Source organism: Bos javanicus, chromosome 7 (genome assembly GCF_032452875.1).
Source record: "Bos javanicus breed banteng chromosome 7, ARS-OSU_banteng_1.0, whole genome shotgun sequence".
Classification (NCBI taxonomy): Eukaryota; Metazoa; Chordata; class Mammalia; order Artiodactyla; family Bovidae; genus Bos; species Bos javanicus.
Window position 1 is genome coordinate 16,748,156 of NC_083874.1, and position 24,768 is coordinate 16,772,923.

Genomic DNA, 24,768 nt, shown 5'->3' on the forward strand with positions numbered 1-24,768 from the left:
AGTCGGACACGACTGAGCGAGCGACTTCACTTTCACGCATTGGAGAAGGAAATGGCAACCCACTCCAGTGTTCTTGCCTGGAGAATCCCAGGGACGGGGGAGCCTGGTGGGCTGCCGTCTATGGGGTCGCACAGAGTCGAACACGACTGAAGCGACTTAGCAGCAGCAGCAGCAGCTGACATTCTACCGCCCACCTGGCCTTCTCCTCAGCCGTCACCTTGCTCGATGTCAGCTCCACCCCAGCTCACTCCATCCTAGACCAGCCTTTGAGGAGTGCCCACTGGGGGAACACCCGTGACAGAGGAGGGGTGGAGGGCGCTGACGGTTCCTCTGGGTCTCCTCAGGACCCAGCTTCTCCCCTTGGCCCGTGTGGGCAGGACTGGCCTGAGGATCACTTCTCACTGTGGAGGGGGCAGAGCAATGCCCCGCCCCACTCTGATCACATAACCGTGAGTGTGTGCGTGTGCGTGTGTGTGTGTGCGCGCGCACGCGCGTGTCTCCCCCCACCCATCATCTGAGCGCTGGCAGCTGTTCTAGAAGCTCCAGCCTCTGGGAGAAGCCATTTGTGCCCTTGAGCCCTAGGAGAGCCACCAGAGTGGGATGGGGCGGGGGGGAGGAGTGGTGGCACGCCCTCCAGGCTCCGGCTGCCCTGCCAGGAAGGATGGACAGACCCTGACACATCTCTCCTGGAAGAGCTCAGAGCCCAGAGCCGCAGGGGTGTTCTGACCTGGGAGGTGGAATCAGGATGTGTGGTCCAGGGGGCCAAGGCCAGTGAGAGAACTGGGGGTCCTGTGGGACTGCACACTCCAGGGCTGAACACAGCCCCTGGGGGGTGCTGACTCCCCTGGGTTTGGACAGGGCAGGGCATGGAGAGGATGGATGGTGTAAAGAGGGCTCAGGAGGGCCAGGTAAAGTGATGAGGCACCGGAAGGGTGTCAGGTGATCAGAAGAGGAAATCTGGGAATTCCCTGGCAGTACAGTGATTAGGATTTCTTGCTTCCACTGCAGGGGGGCACAGGTTCAATCCCTAGTCAGGGAACTAAGATCCTGCATTGCAAGCAGCGTCCCCACCCCCTACCCCCCAAAAATCAAGTCTTAATGGAGCCTCTGTGATGACCCAGGCCTGGGGCACATATCTGAGAACAAGAATATGTGTCCCTGTGCCCTTGGGGGGGTGACAGTCCTGCAATGCTGTTTCGATTACTCTACAGTGATTTGATAAGCACAGTGTTAAAAAAAAAAAAAAAAATAAGCACAGTGTTTTCTCTCTGTGCCAGGCACTGCTCTTGAAGTATTTTTTTAATGCTAAAATACACATAATTACCATAAAATACATATATCATAAAGCATGCCATCTTAAAAAAACCATCTTAGCCACTTAAGTATATGGTTCAGCAACATTAAATATCATATTGTTGTCCAGCCATCACCACCATCCATCTCCAAAACTTCACCCTACAAAACTCAAACTCTGTCTCCACTAAACACTAACTCCTCTTTCTCCCTCCTCCAGCCCCTGCCAGCCACCATTCAACTTTCTGTCTCTGTGAAATTAACTCCTCTCGGACCTCCCACTCCAGTGTTCTTGCCTGGAGAATCCCAGGGACGGGGGAGCCTGGTGGGCTGCTGTCTATGGGGTCACACAGAGTCGGACACAACTGAAGTGACTTAGCAACAGCAGCAGGGACCTCCTATAAGTGGAATCCTCATTTGTGACAGCCTCTTTTCACTGAGCAACACGTCCATCACATCATCCACGTTGCAGCAGCTGTCAGACTCTCCTTCCCGTTTAAGGCTGTATGGATATTCCATTTTTCTGTGGATGGGCACTTGGGTTGCTTCCATCTTTTGGCACTTGTGGATCATGCTGCTATGAACACAGTGGTACAAATATCTGACTTCCGGCTTTCATTTCTTTTGAATGTATACCCAGAGAAGTTCCCTGGTGGCTCAGATGGTAAGCAATCTGCAGTGTGGGAGACCTGGGTTGGGAAGATCCCCTGAAGAAGGAAATGGCTACCCACTCCAGTATTCTTGCCTGGAAAACCCCAGGGACGGAGGAGCCTGGCAGGTACAGTCCATGGGGTTGCAAAGAATCAAACATGACTGAGTGACTGATACACACACACACACATATTTAGAAGTGGAATTGCTGAACCACATGGTAATTCTGTGTTTAATTTTTTGTGGAATTGTGTTAACCTAAATAAACTGATATGTAAAAGAACATGATACCACACACAAAAAATAAGTCTTTTACATCTCATTTATATACTATTTACAGTAGGCCTAGGAGGTAGGCATAACTTAATAGCCCCAATTTAGAGATGGGGAACAGAAATGAGTGACACCCCAAGGGTCCCACGATTAGTAAGAAGTGAGCAGATTTCAACTTTGGAGCTGGGTTTATAGCCGCTAAGCTGTGGGGCTTTACCCAATGTTTAGTGAGTGTCTACCATAAGCCAGAGGAGAAGGCACTGGCACCCCACTCCAGTACTCTTGCCTGGAAAATCCCATGGACAGAGGAGCCTGGTAGGCTGCAGTCCATGGGGTCGCTAAGGGTCGGACACGACTGAGCAACTTCACTTTCACTTTTCACTTTCACACATTGGAGAAGGAAATGGCAACCCACTCCAGTGTTCTTGCCTGGAGAATCCCAGGGACCGGGGAGCCTGGTTGGCTGCCGTCTATGGGGTCGCACAGAGTCGGACACGACTGAAGTGACTTAGCAGCAGCAGCAACCATAAGCCAGAAAGCCCTAATAAATGGAGAAGATGCCGAGATAAAAGGCTGGGAAGAAGCATACCAAAATTTTTTTTTAATTTATGGAAAAATTTAACACATAAAAGTGGACAGACTAGTTTAATGAATCCCCATCAGCCCACCACCCAACTTCAACCCATCTAATTTCACCCTAATCTCCTGTTTGCAAATCCCCAACATGCTCTCGCTATCAATATTTCTGTGTGTTTATCTAAAATACAGGCTTTTAAAAACATCACCTCAATACTATCATCCCACCTAAAGAAATGAGCAGTAATTCCCTAATATTACCAAAGAGCTAGTGTTTGCTTTTCCTGATTGTCTTATAATTTGTTAATGATTTATGTGACTCATGGTCCACTGGCTCCAATTGGTTGACACTTCTCTTTGATCGCTTTTAATGTACACATTCTCCCCCTCTGATCCCTTTGTTTTCTTGCCTTTTTTTTTTTTTTTGCCATTAAACTTTTTATTTTCTATTTTTCTTTAATTTTTAAATTTTATGTATTTATCTTGGTCTGCACTGGGTCTTTGTTGCTGTGCACAGATTTTTCTCTAGTTGTGGTTATCAGGGGATAACCTGATTTTTCTCTTGTTGTGGAGCCCAGGCTCTAAGTGCGTGGGCTTCAGTGGTTGCAGCAGGCAGGCTCAGTAGCTGTGGCGCATAGGCTCAGTTGCTCCATGGCACCTGGGACCTGCCCGGACCAGGGATCAAACCTGTATCCTCTGCACTGGACCACCAGGAAAGTCCCTATTTTTAAAATTTTTATTGGAGTACAGTTGATTTACAATATTGTGTTAGTTTTTGTTGTACAGTGAAGTGAGCCAGTTATTATACACATTCAACATATATCCACCCTGTTTTACATTCTTTTCCCATATAGGTCATTACAGAGTATTGAGCAGAGTTTCCTCTGCTATACAGTAGGTTCTTATTATCTCTTTTATGTATAGTACTGTGTGTATGTAAATCCCAATCTCCCAATATCCCCCCTTTTTTTCTGTTAAATAAGTGGGTCAATTGTATTGTAGTTTCTTGTTTATGGCATCCCTAGAGTATCTTTTTGCTTTTTAAAAATTGCAGACAAAATTCTCATAACATAAAATTCACCACTTAAGAACTGTTTCAAAAATACATTTGGTGGTTTTTAGGATATTCAAAATGTTGGGCAACCTTCACCACTATTTAATCCAGAAGTTTTCTACCACTCCAAAAAGAAACCCAGAACCCATTAAGCAGTTACTCCCTCCTCCTCTCTCCATCCCTCAGCCTCTGGCAATCATTAATCTGCTTTCTGTCTCTGTGGACACAGGGTGGCATTAATGTGTCCCACTGTCCCCCAAATTTCCTGTAAATGAATGTTCAGTGGCAAGTGGTGTCCAACTCTTTGTGACTCCATGGACTGCAACTTGCCAGGTTTCTCTGTCCTCCACCGTCTCCTGGAGTTTGCTCACACTCATGTCCATTGGGTCAATGATGCTATCTAACCGGCTCATCCTCTGTCGCCCCCTTCTCCTCCTGCCTTCAGTCTTTCCCAGTGTCAGGGTCTTTTCCAATGAGTCGACTCTTCCCATCAGGTAGCCAAAGTACTGGAGCTTCAGCTTCAGCATCAGTCCTTCCAACGATGTAAATGAATAGCTGGATCTAGAGGTTGATTGCATTTAGGAGTGGACACTTCGTAGGTAATACGTGTATGTAACCCGAGGTGGCAGGTAATGTCAGTGCGTTTCTCATTCATGGTGGTAGCAGCTGGTGAGAAGCATCACCTAGATTCATAATCTATTAAGAGTTACAAAATGATAACTGTTGTTTATTTTCAAATCCTATCCTTCTTCATTTACTCTTTTTTCTTTTCTAAAATTATTTCCTTTTTCATTTTTATTTATTTTTCTTATTGGAGAAAAATTATTCTGATTCCTTTACAATGCTGTTTGTAAAGTTTCTTCTGTTCAACAATGTGAATAAGCTATTAAGTATACATATATCCCCTTCCTCTTCTTTATTTACTTTTGAAATACATATGTAAAGAGAAATTTCCCTTCATCTATGTGGTTACCTGGAGCTACAGATGGTATGTGTGTGTTCGTGCTAAGTTGCTTCAGTCATGTCTGACTCTTCGTGACCTTATGGACAATAGCCCACCAGGCTCCTCTGTCCGTGGAATTCTTCAGCAAGGATACTGGAGTGGGTTACCATTTCCTCCTCCAGGGCATCTTCCCGACCCAGGCATCAAAGGCAGGCAGGTTCTTTACCAGTAGTGCCACTTGGGAAGCCCCACAGATGGTATAAGCCAGTGTAAATAATTAATTCTCTATTTGCCTGTCAATTTTCAAGGTTCATAATTTTTAAGATTTTGAGTTGGTTCCCAAGTAGCCTTCAAAAATGACTGGTGGGTTGAGGGACGGGTTGCAATTAACATATACACACTACTAGGCTTCCCTGGTGGCTCAGCTGGCAAAAAATCTGCCTGCAATGCAGGAGACCTGGGCTCAGTCCCTGGATTGGGAAGATCCCCTGGGGAAGGGAACAGCTACCCACTCCAGTATTCTGGCCTGAAGAATTCCATGGACTGTATAGTTCATGGGATTGAAAAGAGTCAGACACGACGGAGCGACCTACACTTCACTCACTCCATATATAAAATAGATAAACAAAGGAGAATTTACTGTATAGCACAGGGAGCTCTACTCAATATTTTGTAATAACCTATAAGGGAAAACAATATGAAAAATAATTTATATATGTCTGTGTATGTAACATTGTCTGCCTCCTGATACACGCACTGGGAACACAGTATCATTTCGGTGGTTTCTGTCCCTGATGAAATATTAGAGAAATGCAAATTGAGAGGCTTTCTACAAAGTAACTAGCCAGTAATCTTCAAAAATATCAAGGTCATTGGATTCTGGACAGATATCACATCCAAGATGTGCGCTTGTCCCCTCGGTTTGTTCAGCGCTGCAAGCCATGACCGGTTCCCCGCCCCCGCCACCCCCAGAGCTTTAAGGAAAAAGAACACGGTTCATGGAAGGAACAGACTGCCTCTTAAAAAAAAAAGCCAAAATCTTCTCCCCACCTTTTTTTTTTTATTCCACTGGGCTGGGGTATGTCCATTTCTGTTTTCTCTTTTTTATTCCTGCTACCACAGAAAGCGGTTCAAACCATTTCGAATATCAAGTAACATTGATGTTATCATCTTAAGAAAATAATACCCATTAAAAAGTTTGGGAGAAACTCTGTGGCATGTAGCTCTGCAGTTAGGAGTATGTCTCAGTGCTTTATCCACCTTTAGACGAAAATCTTTATGTCGTATGTACCACATATATCATTAAATAATTTTAAATTACGATCTGAGACATTCCAGTAATTTAATCTCTCTGTCCTTTTAAGTGTAACTGGAATTCTTTGAATTTATATCACTTTATCATATCAATGAGTTCAACACCTTGGGGAAAAATTAATAGTATGCTGTAAAAATCTGCTAGTATTAAAACAGAGCATGAATCAGCAGATACTGGAATGATATGGCTACAGTCTTTTGCATCAGTTGTGAATCTTTCCTAAGTCTTATAGCTGCTTATAAATCTAAAGCATACAAATTGGTGTGGAAGAATTTGTAAAAATGGAATTGCCTTAAAACAGTTCGAAGTGACAGCAAGTTTTTTGTTTTTTGGCACATCAGTGAACAGCTTTCCTTCTCGTATTAGTTTAAACTAAAGAGGCAAGGTGATCTTCTCTCTTTCTTGGTAGTTCCAAAGTAATTCAGAACAGAGACGTTCCCCAAGTATTTGCAGCTGGCATCTCAAGGATGACTCCGTGGTTGTTGGAGTCACCCCACACATTGTGTCTTTAGATCTGATCTCTCCTACCTTATTAACTCTCAGGCTTATTGAATGGCTTCCTTTCAGGTTTGGTTAATTTCTCCCCTCAAATGCATGTCAATGTATTCTCAATAAGCTGTATTCCCAGCAATCAATAAATGGACATATGTAAAAAAATACATATATATCAAGGTCATGAAAGGCAAGGAAAGGATGAGGAATTGTTCCAGACTGCAGGAGACTGAATTACACAGCAAAATACAACAGGTGATCCTAGAATGGAGTCTGGAGCTTTAAAGAACTTTATTGAAACTTTGAATGGGATTTGGGAACTACCTGGTGATACTGGATCAATATTAATTTTCTGATTTTGAAGATAATACTATAATTATGTAGAAGAATGTACTTTACTTAAGAAATAAGCCCTGGGACTTCCCTGGTGGTCCAGTTGTTAAGAGTCCACCTGCCAATGCAGGGGACATGAGTCCCATCCCTGGTCTGAGAAGATCCCACTCTCAAAGGGACAACTAAGCCTGTGTGCCACAACTGCTGTGCCTGTGTGCTGCAACTATTGAAGCCCATGAGTCTAGAGCCTGTGCTCCGCAACAAAAGAAGCCACTGCCATGAGAAGCTGGTGCACGACAACTAGATAATAGCTCCTGCTTGCCGCAGCCAGAGAAAGCTTGAGTACAGCAACAAAGACAGAGCATGGCCCAAGATAATTAATTTTAAAAAAGAAATAAACACTGAAGCATTAAGGGTTAATGAGACACCATATATCTATTTTATACTCAAAGGATTCAGAAATGTTAACAATTGAGGAATCTGGGCAAAAGGTTTATGGGAGTTCTGTGCATTATTTCTGCAACTTTTTCATCAATTTGACATTATTTTAGAACAAAAAAATTAAAAACCCAAGTGCATGAAGTTGAACATTTGCTTCATTTTGATCTGCGATCATGATCTTTATTGAAGGTGAAATAGTCTAATTTGTGGCCAATGGAAGCTGCTAATTGGTTCCCATTGACATTATGTTAGTAGGTAATGTCTTTGATAACTCCCTTTCTGGTATTTAAAGATGTGCCATGTTCATCTGTACATTTCCTGCCCCTGACTCAGTCTGTTGTTTTTTCAATATTCCTAGCCTCTTTCAAATGGAAATGGTATTTAGAGACCACTGTCTGGGCTTATGGGGGCTTCCGAAGTGGTTCGGTGGTAAAAAGAAAAAAAAAAATCCACCTGCCTATGCAGGAGACATGGGTTTGATCCCTGGGTGAGGAAGATCCCCTGGAGAAGGAAATGACAACCCACTCCAGCTTTCTTACCTGGAAAATTCCATGGACAGAGGAGCCTGGTGGGCTACAGTCCATGGAGTCACAAAGAGTCGGACACGACTGAGCACAACTGGGACTGTGGGATGCTTGTTGCAGGCTTTTCAGTGGACACAGGCAGCAAATGTTTGCTTTTTATAAAGACGAAATGTATCGTGATACTCCAAATTCAAGACCGCAGGTTTTTTTTTTTTTTTCCTTTAATGTGATCAATCTTACATCTGTGCCTCCTTCACTCCCTATGAAAAACCCAGTTCTTGATACTGACATAATCACTCCTTTGCTTTATCCCAGACTAAGTGTGCAACAAGCTCAGAATAACCATTTTATCTCCACCACCACCACCATCACTATATTGAGTATGGACAGTCAAATTCTGGTGTTTTAAAGTCACTAGGAGTTCATCTCTGGGTTATTTTGTCACCAATTGGATATACAGGTTAATTCATTTTATTTCAGTTTTGTTTTTTAGATATCTTACATTTAAAATTTTGTTTTAAAGTTATATAAAATATCTACATGGTTGTAAAGTTGAATGTATAAAACAAGGTACAGTTTTAAAAGCCTAGCTTCTGGGACCTCCCTGGTGCTCCAGTGGTTAAGGCTCCACACTTCTAATGCAGGTCACAGGTTCAGATTCCTGGTGAGGAATCAGTCCAGCCAAAAAGTAAAAAAAAAAAAAAAAATTAAAAAGTGTAGCTTCTATTTTGTCCTTTCTATTCTACTTCCCTCTATAGGTAACCTATATGATTTATAATTCCATTTTTTTAAAAATATAAGCCAGTACAACACGAAATAATTTGACTAAGGTGACTAAGCTGGATCTACATACTCAATAAAGGCAGGGGAAGAAAGGAGTATTAATGAAATTCTCCATCCCACCTCAGACACTTTGCATGTGACAGTGTCAGTTCAATTGCTTCTTTAGGGAATTACTTTTGAACTTTCCAAATATTCCGTGATATGCCTCTCTCGCTCGCTACAATTTATCACCTTTGCAATTAATAATTACATTATTGACTGTTTAACGTCTACTTCACCCCCTACACTGCGATCCGTGAGGGCAGCACTATTTACCATATTAAACATTGTGTCCACAGCGCCTAGCACAGTGCCTGGCTCATATTGATGTTTATTACATCTAATCAATTAATTTGTTGTATATATGAATGAGAATGAATGATGGCTTTAGGCTCTTCCACGCCCCCTAACCTCTCTAGGTTTCTGTTTCCTCTCTGCGAAATGTGATCAGATGGTTCATCCCGCCGCCAGAATTGATGAGACGCTTAAGGGAGGTGAGGAACACAAATCCCTCTGCTGGTGTCACGTTGAATTCGGTAACGGTTTAATTTATTAACTGGTCGTCTGCAGGTGGCGCCACCTGCCCCGCTCGTGCCCCGAGTCGAGATAGGGCGGGGTCGGGAATCGGGGGGCGGGACCGAGGTTGGGGCGGAGCCAGGACGCGGCAGGGGCGGAGTCAGTAGCTGCGGCGCCGCCGGGCCTGTGCGGCCCAGAACGTCCCCGTCGCCTGTGGCCCCGCCTTCCAGGGCGGGACATCCATGACAATTGGCCAGTGTAGGCGAGAGGTGGTCGCCATTGGCCCGTGACACCGTCGGCTCGGCGGGCGGTGTCCAGACGCAGGTACCGGCCAGAGCGGAGCTAGCGGCGCTGACGGGACCGGCCGGGCCGGGACCAGGGCCGGGGCGAGCGGAGGGGCCTGCGCGGCCGCCCGGCCCGGCCGCGGATCAGGTGGGCACGGGCGGGAGGTTGGGGTGGAGGGGTGCCGTTCTGCTGCATGGCCCAGAGTTCGAGGCCCGAGCCCGGCCCCCTGAAGGACGGCCAGGCTCGGACCGTCGGCCTCAGCCTTCCCAGCAAGTAGGTGTTCTCAGTTTCCGTCTTTGTAGAAGGCAGGAGGTCTCCGGGGGGCTGGCGCACAGTAGGTGCCTCTCTGAGCCTCACTTTCCCCATCTGTGAAACTAGGTCATCCCAGGACCAACCTAACGGGGCTGTTGTGAAGATTAAGGAGGTGCAGACGAAGAAAGCGCCCTGCGTATAGTAGGCGGTCAATAAGTGACCAGTCACCTTCCCCAACCTCCTCCTCAGAGGGGCTCTGCCAGGAAAATAGTCAAGATGATGACCCAGGCATTTGCTTAGCGGAGAGCCTGGCTGTTAGTGGGTGCTCAAAACAGGACAGCCAGAATTTATAGGTTTAGTCCATTTAATCCTTTAGTGACAATATCGAGTGGAAGTACTTGATACTTCAAGTACTTCAAGGGAAGAAATGTTCCCTGCTGTGTTGCTGTTGTTTAGTGACCAAGTCGTGTCTGACTCTTTTGCGACCCCATGGAGTGTAGCCCACCAGGTTCCTCTGTCCATGGGATTTCCCAGGCAAGAATACTGGAGTGGGTTGCCATTTCCTTCTCCAGGGGATCTTCCTGACCTAGGAATCGAACCCACATCTCCTGCATTGGCAGGTGGATTCTTTACCAATGAGCCACCAGGGAAGCCCCTCTCTGCTATACAGCTGAGGAAGTCAAGGCTCAGAGAGGGCCAGCTTTTCAACCAGGGCTACATAGTGAGTAAAGATCAGAGCTGGGATTAGAGTCTGGCCTCCAGTGCAGGGCTATGCAAGTGCTGAAGGGCACACAGGAGCTTCTCTTTGCTAAGTGAAGAGGAATGAATGCATTTCACAGACTACACATTTATCCTAAAAAAAAATAACTGAGCATTTGTTGAGTGCTTACTGTGTGCCAGGCACTGACTGTGCCTTGTATTATCAGACCCTCCCAACAGCTGTCTGTAAGCTGAGGACAATAATTATCATAAGAGCTAAAATTTATCAACTTATTCATGCTTATGCATATATGAGCTGGGTCTCATTGCAACCCCCCGTTATACAAAAGAGAAAACTGAGGCCCAGGGAGTGAAGCAACTGAACTGAGACAACACTGTGGGGGAATTAGGGCCATCTGACTCTTCTTCCCTCAGTTTCCTGCCCTCAGAAAAAAGAAGCTGTTCAAAATGTTGTGGTGCCCCCGTGCCACCCCAGACAAGCCTAGCCAAGGACAAGCTTTGCTGGAGGAATTGAGCCTGAATTGACCCTTCTTCTTATGAAGCCCTTCAGCAGACACAGTGCACTAGCTTCATCAACTTATTTGACAAAAGAGGAGAATGAGGCCCAGAGAAGCCAAGTGACTTGTCCCAGGATACACAGCATCAGCACCAGAGTCAGGACTTAAAAGAACCCAGATCTCTTGGGTCCCAGACCCACTCACTGGACTAAGTTCAAATCCTGCACTGTCCCAACTTAGCTGTGTGATCTTGGGCAAGTAACTGCCCCTCTCTGAGCCTCCTCAACTGTCAAATGGGGATAGTTATTGGACTTCCATCATAGGTTTGTTGTGAAGATTCAGTGAAATCCATCTCCTGGGCACTGCGCCAAGTTTGCTGGAGGCATTGGCTTAGTCACCCCTCCCAGCAGCCCCAGAGCTGAGTCCAGCCTGCAGCCACCCTACCCTTGTATCCAGGCTCGAGACTGGCCTCTCCTGAGCCCAAGCCTCTGTGCTTTGCACAGATCTCCAGCCTCTGAAGATTTCTGGTTCCCATCTTGGGTGCTGGCAAACCAGGGTCTGGGGATCAAGGGACTGGCTCTCCCACCCTGCTCTTACACAGAAGAGGGGCTGAGGAATTAATACAGGAACTGTGTACCAGACGTTGGATCAGGCGCTGGAGATGACTGATAGTGGAAGACAGATGTGGTTTAAACAGCAGATGAAGAAATAAGAACATTAAAGGGACCTCCCTGGTGGTGCAGTGGTTGGGACTCTGTGTTCTCCTTGCTGAGGGCCTAGGTTCAATCCCTGGTCAAGGAACTAAGATCCTACAAGCCTCACCATGTGGGCAAAAAAAAAAAAAGAAAAAGAAATAAGAGCATTTCAGAGAGGGACACATCTGTGAGGGCAATAATGTGGACATGAGTAGCACTTCAACCAGAGTGATCAGGGAAGGCCTTGCTGGGGAGGTGACCTTTGAAGGAACGTTTATAACAACTATTGGAGTTCAATAAACTCAGCACAGTGTCTGGCTTGTAGTAGGTACCTTTTCTTTTTTTAAATTTTTATTGTTTCTTACACCATTTTGTATTGGGGTATAGCCAATTAACAACATTGTGATAGTTTCAGGTAAACAGCAAAGGAACTCAGCCATACATACACATGTTTCCATTCTCCCCTCAAACCACCCTCCCATCCAAGCTGGCACATAACACTGAGCAGAGTTCTATGTGTTATATAATAGACCTTTGTTGGTTATCCATTTTAAATATAGCACTGAGGTTAGGTACATTTTAAATATATATATATATATATTTTTATATATATATATATATTAGGCTTGCCCGGTGGCTCAGATGGTAGAGAATCCGCCTGCAATGCAGGAGACCTGGGTTTAATCTCTGGGTAGGGAGGATCCTCTGGAAAGGGAATGGCAACCCACTCTAGTTTTCTTGCCTGGAGAATTCTATGGACAGAGGAGCCTGGCAGGCTACAGTCCATGCTGTCGCTGAGCTGGGTCTTAGTTGCAGCATGTAGGATCTCTAGTCAAGGTTTGTGGGATCTAGTTCCCTGACCAGGGATCCAACCTGGTCCGCCAGCATTGGGAGCCCAGAGTCTTAGCCACTAGACCACTGGGGATGTCCTACCAGTTACTTACAGTAGCCACTATTATTTTTTTCCCAAACTTTTTGTTTTGTACTAGGGTATAGCCGATTAACAATGTAGTGGTAGTTTCAGGTGAACAGGGAAGGGACTCAGCCATACATATATATGTATCCATTCCAACACTGCCCCCCCCCACCCCGCCCAATCCCAGAACCAGCCAATAAGGCTTGTGTGTTTCCCTCTGAGAATTACATGAAAGTAACAGAATTTCTCTCATCAGAGCAGACACATAACATTGAGCAGAGTTCCCTGTGTTTTACGAAATGTCCTTGTCAGTTATCCATTTTAAATATAGCAGTGTGTACATGACCTTCCCACTATCCCTAACTATCCCTTCCCCCGGCAACCATGAGTTTATTTTGCAGTAGCTGCTAGCATCATTTGGTTGATTTGCAAGCCTTGCATGAGCAGATTTTACCAGTGTTGTTTTGGTTCTGTTATTGCTTTTCCTCTGACAATAAAAGAAATGGTAGAACTTAATGCATAGGAGCTGTGATGTGTCTTGGGACGCCCAATTACTTGCAGAAATGTGAAGGCCAATCCTTGGAGGGGCAAGAGGCGTGGAGTCCCCTCTGCAGCCTTTCCCTTGGGTAGCCCAGCAACTTCCCTGCTGGCCTCACTTGGGAGGGACAGCAGTGTGCACGACGTGGCAGCCTGGCCACTGGCCTGTGGGTGTTATCTCGGTCATGCAGCCTTCCTCGAAGGCTCCTCCTGCCTCTGGGCTGACACTTGCTTATCTGGCTGACTGTGTGGCCCCACTTAGAAGGCTCAGAAGGGCCTGTTGGGCCCAGAGTGCTTCTGGCTGAGCTGTTCAGAGATTGTTGATCCACAGGAGACTGTCCTGGTACACAAAGTTAGCCAGTGACTTGCACTGCTTCCCTCCGCCCCTCTTTGGATCTCAGAGTTTGACTAGCAAGGGTGGGTAAAAACCACTTGTGTGTGTGTGGAGGGGTACCTCGGTGAGTGTTTCTGGGGTCTCTGGACCACAGTTCCTGGGGGCAGATAGTGGAGGGTGAGATAAGTTTGGGATGGAGATCCTAATCTCTGGGGCACCTTTATTGGCTTCCAGAGGCCTCAGTCCCTTTCCTGAAATTCTCACAGGGAAACACACAAGCCTTGCTGGTTGGTTCTGGGATGGAAGGGGAGCTTGCCAAGGGTTCCTGCTGACAGGTCAGACCCTGGGGTGGGGAGGTAGGGGGATGGAATCCTGCTGAAGTCAGTCCCCACCCTCGCCACCAGAGCAGACTTCAGCTTGCTGCCTGAGGCTCTGGCTATCTCCCATGGCCTCTCCTTGGGGACAGAGGCACTGCTCTAAGTGGTTGCTCTTCTGGGTGGGGACAGACACTACCCCATTCTGGACTACCACTTCCTCGATAGCCTGAATTATCAAGAAACTCAGAGCCCACAAGAAGCCATGAACCAGCAGGGTCAAAATGACTCACCATCCTGGTCATTTGGGCCAAGTTTGTAGCTCAGTTCTAGCCCACTCCATGGCAGGCTTATCCGCTCTGAGTCCAACCCTGGGAATCCAGTCCACGGGGAACAGTTTCTCCATGGTTTTGGCAGGGATAGTTCTGGCCCTAGAGAGCACCGTGCACTGGGCCTACCACACAGATGGTATTCAGTCACTGTTAGCCACTGCTATCCAGGCTGGAAAGGTGATGTCCTGCATGCTTTGTGGGCCAGACCAGGCTGGCCTTTCTTAGGAGAGCCAGAGAGAATATAGCCAGGCCCCTGAGATGCGCCAGGCCTGGCCTGAGTTGCATGTGTGACCTGACTGAATCCTCATAGCCCCCCTCCAAAGGCCCATCTTAGAGATTGTTCAACCACAGCTCAGAGAGCTGGCTCTGTGCTGTGTGTGGTTTGCTAACCTTGCTCTTGATCCTCCGGCCGGCCTCTCCCCAGGCTCCTGGGACCATGGGCCTTGGGCCCTGAGGACACAGGGCGCCCTGTGGCCATGACGACGGGTGACTGTTGTCACCTCCCCGGCTCCCTGTGTGACTGCTCCGACAGCCCTGCCTTCTCCAAGGTCGTGGAGGCCACAGGCCTCGGACCACCCCAGTATGTGGCCCAGGTGACTTCAAGAGATGGCCGGCTCCTCTCGACTGTCATCCGGGCTTTGGAGACACCAAGGTGAGTGGTGACCGAGCAGGAATTGATGCTTTCACTTGCTTCACTCTCCAGCCCAGTTAATTCCCAGCCCCGCCTGCAGTCAGAAATCCAACCACCTGGGACATCCCTGGCAGTCCAATGGTTAAGACTCCACGTTTTCACCACAGGGGTCGTGGGTTCCATCACTGGTTGGGGAACTAAAATCCCACATGCCAAGTGGTGCAGCCAAAAAAAAAGAAAAGAAAAACTCACCACCTAGAGGGGCCAGGTAGGCAAATAAATCAGCGAAAGGGGCCCAGTGAGTAATCACCACATGGAAACTGGGTAGACAGGTCAGATTCTTCAGGAAAAGCTGAAACTCCAGATTACTGGGTGAAATTCGGAGATCTGATGTTGGTGAGTAGTTCACATCTTGGGGAGGCCGCACAAGGAAGTAGCTGGTAGTGCTGGTTGTGGCCTCAAGGTACCTGGGCTTGGTGCCCACGTGGGATGGGAGCCTCTCTCCATGTAGGACTGGCAAAAGTTGCTGCTCCCCTGTATCTCTAACCTGGGGCACCTTCTTGCTGAGTGGTTCTGAAAGTGCATGGCCATGGTCCCCATATATTGCTCACAAGGGGCTTTGCCACCTCATAATGCTTCCCTGGTGGCTCAGTGGTAAATAATCAGGAGCCACAGGTTCGATCTCTGGGTTGGGAAGATCCCCTGGAGGAGAAAATGGCACCCCACTCCAGTATTCTTGCCTGAAAAATCCCACGGACAGAGGAGCCTGGCGGGCTACAGTCCACGGGGTCGAACACAACTGAAGCGACTGAGCATGCAAAGTTTTCGATTAATGTACTTAAACCTCGGTGCCAATCTTCCAGACACATGTGTGAGCTGAATCTGCTTGGTTCACCAACTTATCATCAAGGGAAAGAGATTTAAGGAAGCCCCATGTGTGCGTGCTAAGTAGCTTTAGTCGTGTCCGACTCTGCAACTCCATGGACTGTAGCCTGCCAGGCTCTTCTGTCCGTGGGATTCTCTAGGCAAGAATACTGAAGTGGGGTGGCGTGCCCTCCTCCAAGGATTCTTCCCAACCCAGGGATGGAACCCTGGTCTCTTATGTCTCCTGCGTTGGCAGGCGGGTTCTTTACCACTAGCGCCACCCGGGAAGCCCAAGGAAACCCCACGCCAATTTAAATCTGCCTTAACTCATTAAGATTTAAGCTGCTGCTGCTGCTGCTAAGTCGCTTCAGTCGTGTCCGACTCTGTGCGACCTCATAGACGGCAGCCAACCAGGCTTCCCCGTCCCTGGGATTCTCCAGGCAAGAACACTGGAGTGGGTTGCCATTTCTTTCTCCAATGCATGAAAGTGAAAAGTGAAAGTGAAGTCGCTCAGTCATGTCTGACTCTATCGACCCCATGGACTGCTGCCTGCCAGGCTCCTCCGTCCATGGGATTTTCCAGGCAAGAGTACTGGAGTGGGGTGCCATTGCCTTCTCCGAAGATTTAAGCTAGCCACCAGTTTTTCAAGTCTAATGTATTACCATGATGTTTCCTTCAGATCATCAAATTCATAAACTTTTCCTTCTAGTTTTTTTATGGTTAAGATATAACATACAATTTACCTTTTTGGCCACTTGAAAGTGTACTGTTCAGTGGCTTTAAGTGCATTCATGGTGTTGTGTAACCATCACCATCATTCAGCCCCACGACTTTCTTTTTTTAATATTTATTTATTTGGCCCTGTCAGGTGTTCGTTGCAGCACTTGGGATCTTCACTGTGGGTCACAGACTCTCCAGCTGTAGCGTGCGGGCTCTGGAGCACACAGGCTCAGTAGTTGCGGCACACTGGCTTAATTGCCCTGAAGCATGTGAAATTTTAGTTTCCTGACCAGGAATCGAACCCATGTACTCTGCATTGCAAGGCAGATTCTTAACCACTGGACCACCAGGGAAGTCCCTCCCATAACTCTTTTGATCTTGCACTCTGTCTTCACTAAAACACTCACTCCCCCTCCCCCTTCCTCAGCCCCGGGGCCCCACACCATTCCTACTTTGTGTCTCTGGATCTGACTTCCCTCTAGAAAACTTGCAGAAGTGGAATTCGCCAGTCTGTCCTTTTGTGACCGGCTTCTTTCACAGTGTCACGCCCTCAAGGTTCATCCACATGGGTAGCAGGTGTCAGAATTAATTCATAAACTTTTCATTCAGACATACAGAGAAGCAGATGGAAGCCTTGCCGTGTTGTGGAGGGAGCCCAGTGCTGGGCCCCTTACAGGTCTTTGCCTTGCCTGAGCCCAGTGAGACTGGAGGGCTCCTTCTGGGCTTCTTCCAGGGTCTTGGTTTTTCTGTATGCATCTCCATCAGACACCTTGAGTCAGGAAGGTGTCTGTGCCACATGACCCAGCCTGGGAGTGAGGGGACCCTTGGCAGGCCTAGGGGGTTCCCAGCCAGAGCTGCCAGCATGGGGGTGGGGAGGACTTCTCCCTCCATGGGGTTCCCATGGGGCACCTTGCCCCACCCTCCCTTTTGATACCTGCGGAAGCCGAGGCCTGGAGAGAACTGGATACCTGCCAGCGTCACTGGGCATGGCTTCCATTTCCTTTCTTGTTCACATCTCTCTTCTGTGGAGCCTGCACCGGGCAGCCCGACAGCGGCCTGTGGATGTCTCACCCACTCTCCCGTCCCATTTTCTCCTCTCCTGTTTCCTCTGCATGATTTTCCTGCCAGAATTTCAAACAGTAGAGCCCACTTCTCTTGCCCTACTTCTGGGGGCAGGCAACCTAGTGGTTCCAGGTTCACAGGCCTTGGAGCGACTTCCTGGGTTCAAATCCAGTGTGACTTGGCACAACCAAGTCAACCTCTCAATACCTCAGTTTCCACATCTGTGAAATGGGGGCAATAACAGCACCTTCCTCCCAGGCTCCCTGTGAGAACGAAACAGATTAACCCCCATGTTGCCCTTTGAATGGTGTGTGGGACCTGATCAGCGCTCCATCATAGTCAGTGTGTGCTTTGCTTACCCATATTTCATTTTCTCTGAACTTGAACCTCCTACGTAGGGTTCCCCGGGACAAACCCCCCAAACCAACGTAACTCGCTCTCCTGGTCCTCATTGCTTGCACTTTCTGGCTTGGCTCCTAGAGCAGGGATGTCTTTCCTGTTCACTGAATGTGTGTCGGGAACATGGGATCAGGGTGTGGGAGCACAGGGGAGCTGGGCAGGCCCTTTTGATGTCGGAGGAGAAAGCATCACCCCACGCATAGGACCAAGGGCCAGAAAGCAGACCTGAGGGGTCAGCTCTCAGCTCCTGGGTTTCAAAGCAGCTGGGCCCCACCCCCACAGCAGGGACACTGAGAAAAGGAGAGAAAGTTTCCTAGGGGAAACTGGCAGTGTTGTCTGGAAAACAGCTCTCCTGCTCCACTTTCTTCATGTGTTCCTGCAATCCACTTTCTGGGCAGAAATGTCTGGAAAACAATGACTCATGTGCTGGACAGCCTCTGGGCCCACTAAGGCCATGCCCTTGGTCTCTTGAACTGCCCCAGGAAGGACCCAGAATCCCCTGAGACCATGCTGGGGCAGAGACTTCCCTGAAATGGGAAATGGCTTCCTGTAGATGCCTTTTTATGTCTGTTTTCCCAGCTTCACTAGAGTGGAGGAGCCCAGGAGCTCTTCTGGGATGCACAGGTTTCTCCGGTGGCATGGCCTTCAGGTGTGGCTGGATCTGGTGCTTCTGATGATGTTCTTGAGAATCTGCCTCTCCCTACCTTTTGGCTCCGTGATCCTCTGTTTTAGCATCATTTGCAGACTCCAGGTGGAGCCCGAGCTGCTGCCAGCAGCTCCAGACTTACATCAGCCATGCTGCCTGTAGTTCTGGAGTTTAGAAGAAAAAAAGAAGAATTTCAGAAATCAATTCCAGTGGCTCTGCATCACATGTGCCCTTCCCTGAGTCAGCCTCTCTGACCAGAGATGTGTGGTGTTTTGATTGGTCAGGCCTGGGGTCATCAGGGGTGTCCTCTTGAGATTGGGGCAGTTGCCCAACACAGTTAGAGTGGTGGTATAGAAGGAGGAGCAGACACTGGGCAGGCAGGTACAAGTGATGCCCACCCTGGGCCTAAAACGATGCTGCAGGAACCCTGGGGAGGGAGCACATCACTCCACCTGTGGGAGTCTGGGAAGGCTTTCCAAGAGAAAAGGACATTTGGAGCTGGGCATTGAGGGATGAATAGGGGTTTGCCAAAAAGCAGTATATAGGGGCAGCACTGAGCTTACGATCCAGGGCAGAGTGAAGCAGGAGCAGGCAGGAGGCTCAACCATTACTCATGTGTCCCATCTCTGTGTCTAGCGATGGTCCCTTCTGCCGGATCTGCCATGAGGGGGCAAATGGGGAGAGCCTACTGTCTCCATGTGGGTGCAGTGGCACGCTGGGCGCTGTGCACAAGAGCTGTCTGGAGAGGTGGCTTTCCTCATCCAACACCAGCTACTGCGAGCTGTGCCATACAGAGTTTGCAGTGGAGAAGCGGTCCCGATCTCTCACAGAGGTACGCTTGGGAGCCAGAGGCCGGAGTTGGGAGAAGGGAGGAAGGCAGACATGGGGCCGAAGGAGGAAATGGCCTTGGAGGATCCTAGTGGGCTGGGGAAGCGGCTTCTCTAGAGGGAGGACCCTCTCTCCTCTCCCTGGGGCCACTTCTGCTGATGGGGGTGGGAACTGGGCCTGAGGTTCCAGATCTGACAGGTCCTGTGCCCCTTCCCTGTTTTGGTCACTTCAGGTGACCCTAGAGCTGAGACCTGAGGAATGAGGAGCCCCAACCTGGGGAAGGACAGTCCTGGCAGGGGGCATAGCAGGTGTAAAGGCCCTGAGGCCTCCTTTGAGGAGGAGCTTGGTGTCCTTGGTCAAGCCCACGTGGTTGGAGAGAAGGGAGTTAAAGGAGGAGGACAGTGGCCCTGAAGGAGGGGTGGTGACCTGGCCGGGGGACTTTGTGGGCCAATCCCGAGAACTCAGCTTGAGTGCAGTGGGTCGGGGTCGAGACAAGGTATTTCCAAGTGTGGTGGGAGCCACACGGCTTCCCAGAGCAGTTGCTGCTCACCAGGGTGCCCTCCAGACTCCTCCCTGCCCAGCCTAGCTTGGCATGGGGCATCTGAGAACTACAAGGGGTGATGTCACTGAGCTGAGGTGGGGGCTCCTGGAAGAGCCCCTGGCCCGCCTAGGACCTACTCTTAAGAGAACAGTGGGAGGGCAAGCCGGCCTGTCCACACAGCTCACCCTCTCCCCACTACCCATTGTGTGGAACACATGCTCCCACCCCAGGGCCTTTGCACATGCTGTTTCTGCAGCCTGGAGCACATCTCCCTCATTCCTCATGAGGTTCCTTCTGCTCAATTGGGTTTCTGCAGCCATGGCACCCCACTCCAGTACTCTTGCCTGGAAAATCCCTTGGATGGAGGAGCCTGGTAGGCTTCAGTCCATGGGGTCGCTAAGAGTTGGACACGACTGAGCAACTTCACTTTCACATTTCACTTTCCTGCATTGGAGAAGGAAATGGCAACCCACTCCAGTGTTCTTGCCTGGAGAATCCCAGGGACGGGGAGCCTGGTGGGCTGCCGTCTCCGGGGTCGCACAGAGTCGGACACGACTGAAGCGACTTAGCAGCAGCAGCAGTAGCAGCAGCAGCAGCCTTACCTCTTCAGCATAGCAGTCCCAACCCTGATCATTCAGTCATTTCCTCTCTCCCCCAACCAGCAGGGAAGCCGCAGGCAGGGATTCCTACCACCCATCATCTGTGGCAGGCAGTGTAGCATAGCAGCCAAGGACACACAGACCCTGAGGCAAGACTTCCTGGGCTCCAGTTCTGGCTCTGTAGACCACTAGCCATGTGAGTTTGCACAAAGGAGTCAGCCCCTCTATGCCCTCTGTTTCTCCCATCTGTAAAATAGGCATGGGACTTCGTTGGCAGTCCAGTGGTTAACTCCACTCTTCATCTAGGGCCTCCCAGGTGGCTTAGTGGTAAAAAAAAAAAAAAAAAAAATCTGCCTGCCAGTGCAGGAGATGCAAGAGATGCAGTTTCTATCTCTGGGTCGGGAAAATCCCCTGGAGGAGGAAACAGCAACCGGCTCCAGTATTCTTGCCTGGTGAATCCCATGGACAGAGGAGCCTGGTGGGCTACAGTCCATGGGATCACAGAGAGTCAGACACGACTGAGCTTCCACTGCAGGAGGTGCAGGTTCTATCCCTGGTCGGGGAACTAAAATCCTGCAAGCCTTGTGATGTGGCAAAAAAAAAAAACAAAACCAGGGGCAGAAATGCCCTGCACCTACCCAGGCCTGTCCTGTCATCATCTCAGTAAGTATCTGAAAGAAAGAAAGGATTGTAGGAGGCAAGGCAGGAGTAGGGTCCTGCAGGAACAGTGATGAAGATGGGTGTCTGCAGAGAGGGCCCTGATGCCCCATCCCCTGGCATAGGCTCGTAGCAGGGCAGTGTGTGGTGGTCCCTCTCACCGGCTCCCCCTCCCTCCTTCCCCGCAGTGGCTGAAGGATCCCGGGCCTCGGACAGAGAAGCGGACGCTGTGCTGTGATGTGGTGTGCTTCCTGTTCATCACGCCACTGGCCGCTATCTCAGGCTGGCTGTGCCTGCGAGGGGCCCAGGACCACCTCCGGCTCCACAGCCATCTGGAGGCCTTGGGGCTGATCGCCCTCACCATCGCCCTCTTCACCATCTATGTCCTCTGGACGCTGGTGAGTGGCTGCCAGCCAGACAGCAGGCATCTGGGAGCAGACAGGTCAGGGGCTTGGGCAGTGACTTGGATGGAGCTGGGGTGGGGGACAGGGCGGCACTCTGCCTGCCTGGGCTTGTGGCTGGACCGTGGGGTGGAAGCAACTCCCAGCATCTCATGGAGCTCCAGATTCCGGGCCGGTTTGAGGTCCCAGGAGCCAAGTGTGAGGCTTCTGCCCGAGGAATGCAAGATCACAGGATCACTTCAGCTGAGTGCAGGCCCCACTAGCCACGAGTCCTGTTAAGACTGGACTGTCTGGGTTTTGGGGGCAAGGGGAAGGGAGAGAGGCAGAGAGCCACTGGAAAGACTGTGGGAGAAAAGGCAGAAGAATGAGAGAGACAGAGAGGACGATCAAGAGACTGAGAGAGACTTCCTGGCAGTCCAGTGGTTAAGGCTGCCAGTGCAGGGGACTTGGTTTGATCCCCGGTCAGGGAACTAAGGTCCCACAGGCCATGTGGTGCAGCCAGAAAATAAAAAATAAAGAGACTGAGAGAAAAGGTGACTGGGGTTGGGAGAGAGTGAGTGTGGTAGGGGTGTTGTCCCTGGGATCTGGAGGCATGAGAACCCTCACTCGGGGGGAAGGTCCCGCAGATAGAACCACAGCTATGGGGGTGCCCCCTCCTCAAGAATTATTTGCCAGTGCACCCACCACGCAGATTTCTTAATACAAGTAGGATGCATCATAGGTCCTGCTTTGCAGTCTGCTTGTTTTCACTTTGCTAACATCCTTTAAAAAAAAAAAAAGGCAGTCACCCAACAGTCCTTCATTATGTGGGTGTGCTATATTTATTTAACTAATCTCTTTTGATGGACACAGGGATTATTCCAATTTTTTTTTCCTTCTCCTTTATTTGCTGTTATAAACAGTGCTTTGGGTGCCACCCGTGCAAATGTTTCTTGGAACTTCCTTGGTCAAAGAGTAGGAACCACTGACATTTACTGGGGGAAAAAAAAATTTTTTTTTAACAGATTTGATTCATTAGAGCAGTTCAAGGTTTAACAGCAAAATGGAGCGGGAAGTACAGAGTTCTCCAAAATCCTCCCTGACACCTGCCCAGCCTCCCCCACGGTCAACGTGGCACCAGAGCGGCAAGTTCATTAGTCGATGAACCAACACTGACGCATCATCACCCAAGGCCACAGTTTACATCAAGGGTTCAGTCTTGGTGTGGAACAATTTGTGGGTTTAGACCACCGTATAAAGACACGTATCTCCCACTATGGGATCATACAGAGTGTTTTCACCACCCTAAAAATGCTGTGCTCTGTTTATTCATCCCTCCTCCCTCTCTGATCCCTGGAAAACCACTGATCTTGTTACTGTCTCCATAGTTTTGCCTTTCCTTAAAAATGTCATAGAGGTGGAATCTCGCAGTAAGTGGTCTTTTTAGTGAAAGTGCCGAGTCCTAACTAACCACTGGACCACCAGGGAATTCCCTGTAGCCTCTTCAGATTGGCTTCTTTCATTCAGCCGTATGCATTTAAGATTCCTCCATGTCTTTTCACAGCTTGATAACTCATTTCTTTTTAGAGCTGACTAATAGTCTAATGGGCTTCCCAGGTGGTGCTTAGTGGTAAAGAATCCACCACCTGCAAATGCAGGAGTCTCAAGAGACACAGATTCGATCCCTGAGTCGGAAAGATCCCCTGGAGGAGGGCACGACAACCCACTCCAGTATTATTGCCTGGAGAATCCCATGGACAGAGGAGCTTGGCAGGCTACCATCCATAGGGTCGCAGAGTCAGACATGGCTGAAGCGACTTAGCATGCATGCACGCAAGGGGCTGTATCACTTCACTGCCACCTTCTGAGAAACAGAAAGGGACCACCCCCTCTACACACACACACACACACACACACACACCCTTGGCAGGGCCCTCAGTGCTGCTGGGGAGGGTCCCTGGGCGAGTGAGTGGGTGTATGTGCTCTGTCCATGTGAGAACCGCTTTGATGCTGCCGCTGCCTCTGGAAGCAGGGGCCTGGTGCTGATCTGGGTCAGGGCAGAGGCCCCAGGGGCGCTAGTTTTCCAGCCACTGGCCCTCCCGCTCATGTCCACCCTGCCCTGCAGGTCTCATTCCGCTACCATTGCCAGCTGTACTCCGAGTGGAGAAGGACCAACCAGAAAGTGCGCCTGAAGATGCAGGCTGATGGCTCCGAGGGCAGCCAGCACTCCCCACTGGCGGCCGGACTCCTGAAGAAGGTGGCTGAGGAGACACCCGTGTGAAGGCCGGGCCGGCCTTGCTGCCTGGGCTGGAGGCAGCTGGCAATGCCCTGGTGTTCAGAAAGACAGAAACTGCCTGACCCTTGCTGCACGGCCAGAGCGCTTCTCAGGCCAAGAGATGCCGAGCGGAGGAGCCGATTCTGTGATTCCTGAGTGAAGCTGTTTTCAGATTGATTTTGCACACTCTTGTACACGAGGATGATGAACAGACAGATGTGGTCCCAAGCTCCGGATGGAGCGGGCACCCTGATCTCATTCTGAAGTCTCTCTGGCCCCTCCTGGGCCACCAGTCGCAGCCAGAGGCAAGTCTTGAGTGCCCATCGGGCCAGAAGGCTCTGCAGGCTTCTTGCACTTTCCTGCACCTGGCAGGCTCGCTTTCCAGGCACCCTTGACTTTATAACGTTGCACCACATTTCAGAACACTACCCCCCCCCCGAATGAATAAAAGGAGCCCCTTGCTGGACAAAACGGACTTGTCAGTCACATTTCTGAGACCTCAAAGGGAGGGCCTGGGACCGAGGGGGGTCAGGGACTACCCAGAGGTAACAGTGGCAACAGCAGATGCTCCCAACTGGTTTGAGGGATCCATTGTGAAATGCAGGGCTAGAAGCAGTGTCTGAGTTTTCCAGGGACAAGGAGGTAGCAGGGCTACGTAGTAAATGATTTAAAATAAATATACATGAGAAGAATAGGTTTCACTTCCTGTGTATTTCCCGTGGGTTAGATACCATGCTAGACCCTTCGCACTCACTAACGTAACATCCACACTTATGGAGGGTCACCCCGAATGTGGCCCAGTTCTAAACCTCAACAGACATCTGCCCTTTAACCCCCTCTACCATTATCAGCAGAAGGAATGGCTATTAACCCCATTTTACAGACAAGAAGACTGAGGCCTAGAACAAGGCAGCCTTTGTCTAAAGAAGTGGAATTCCTTAGAATTCCACTATAACAACTCCAGGAAGTGGAATTGGGGGTTGACCCTGGGGTCTGCATGGCCCCTGTGCTGGCCTCTGTGTTTCTCCTTGAGGAGGACCCAGGTAAAGAA

At 49.3% G+C, this 24,768-nt stretch overlaps 1 protein-coding gene across 3 annotated transcripts; it reads left to right on the plus strand.

The window, feature by feature from the left end:
- Positions 1–9,564: 9,564 nt before the first annotated feature.
- On the plus strand, positions 9,565–24,188 carry MARCHF2 (membrane associated ring-CH-type finger 2). Of its 3 annotated transcripts, none has more exons than XM_061422397.1 (6): positions 9,565–9,791; positions 13,736–13,804; positions 14,540–14,767; positions 19,074–19,269; positions 21,251–21,460; positions 23,568–24,188. In XM_061422397.1, the coding sequence occupies exons 1-6, from the start codon at positions 9,712–9,714 to the stop codon at positions 23,721–23,723; spliced, it is 939 nt and encodes a 312-aa protein (XP_061278381.1). In that variant the 5' UTR covers positions 9,565–9,711; the 3' UTR covers positions 23,724–24,188. The 3 variants fall into 3 exon arrangements, with proteins under 3 accessions (XP_061278381.1, XP_061278383.1, XP_061278382.1); XM_061422398.1 differs by having other exon boundaries at positions 9,575–9,665; XM_061422399.1 differs by lacking the exon at positions 13,736–13,804 and having other exon boundaries at positions 9,570–9,665.
- Positions 24,189–24,768: the final 580 nt, after the last annotated feature.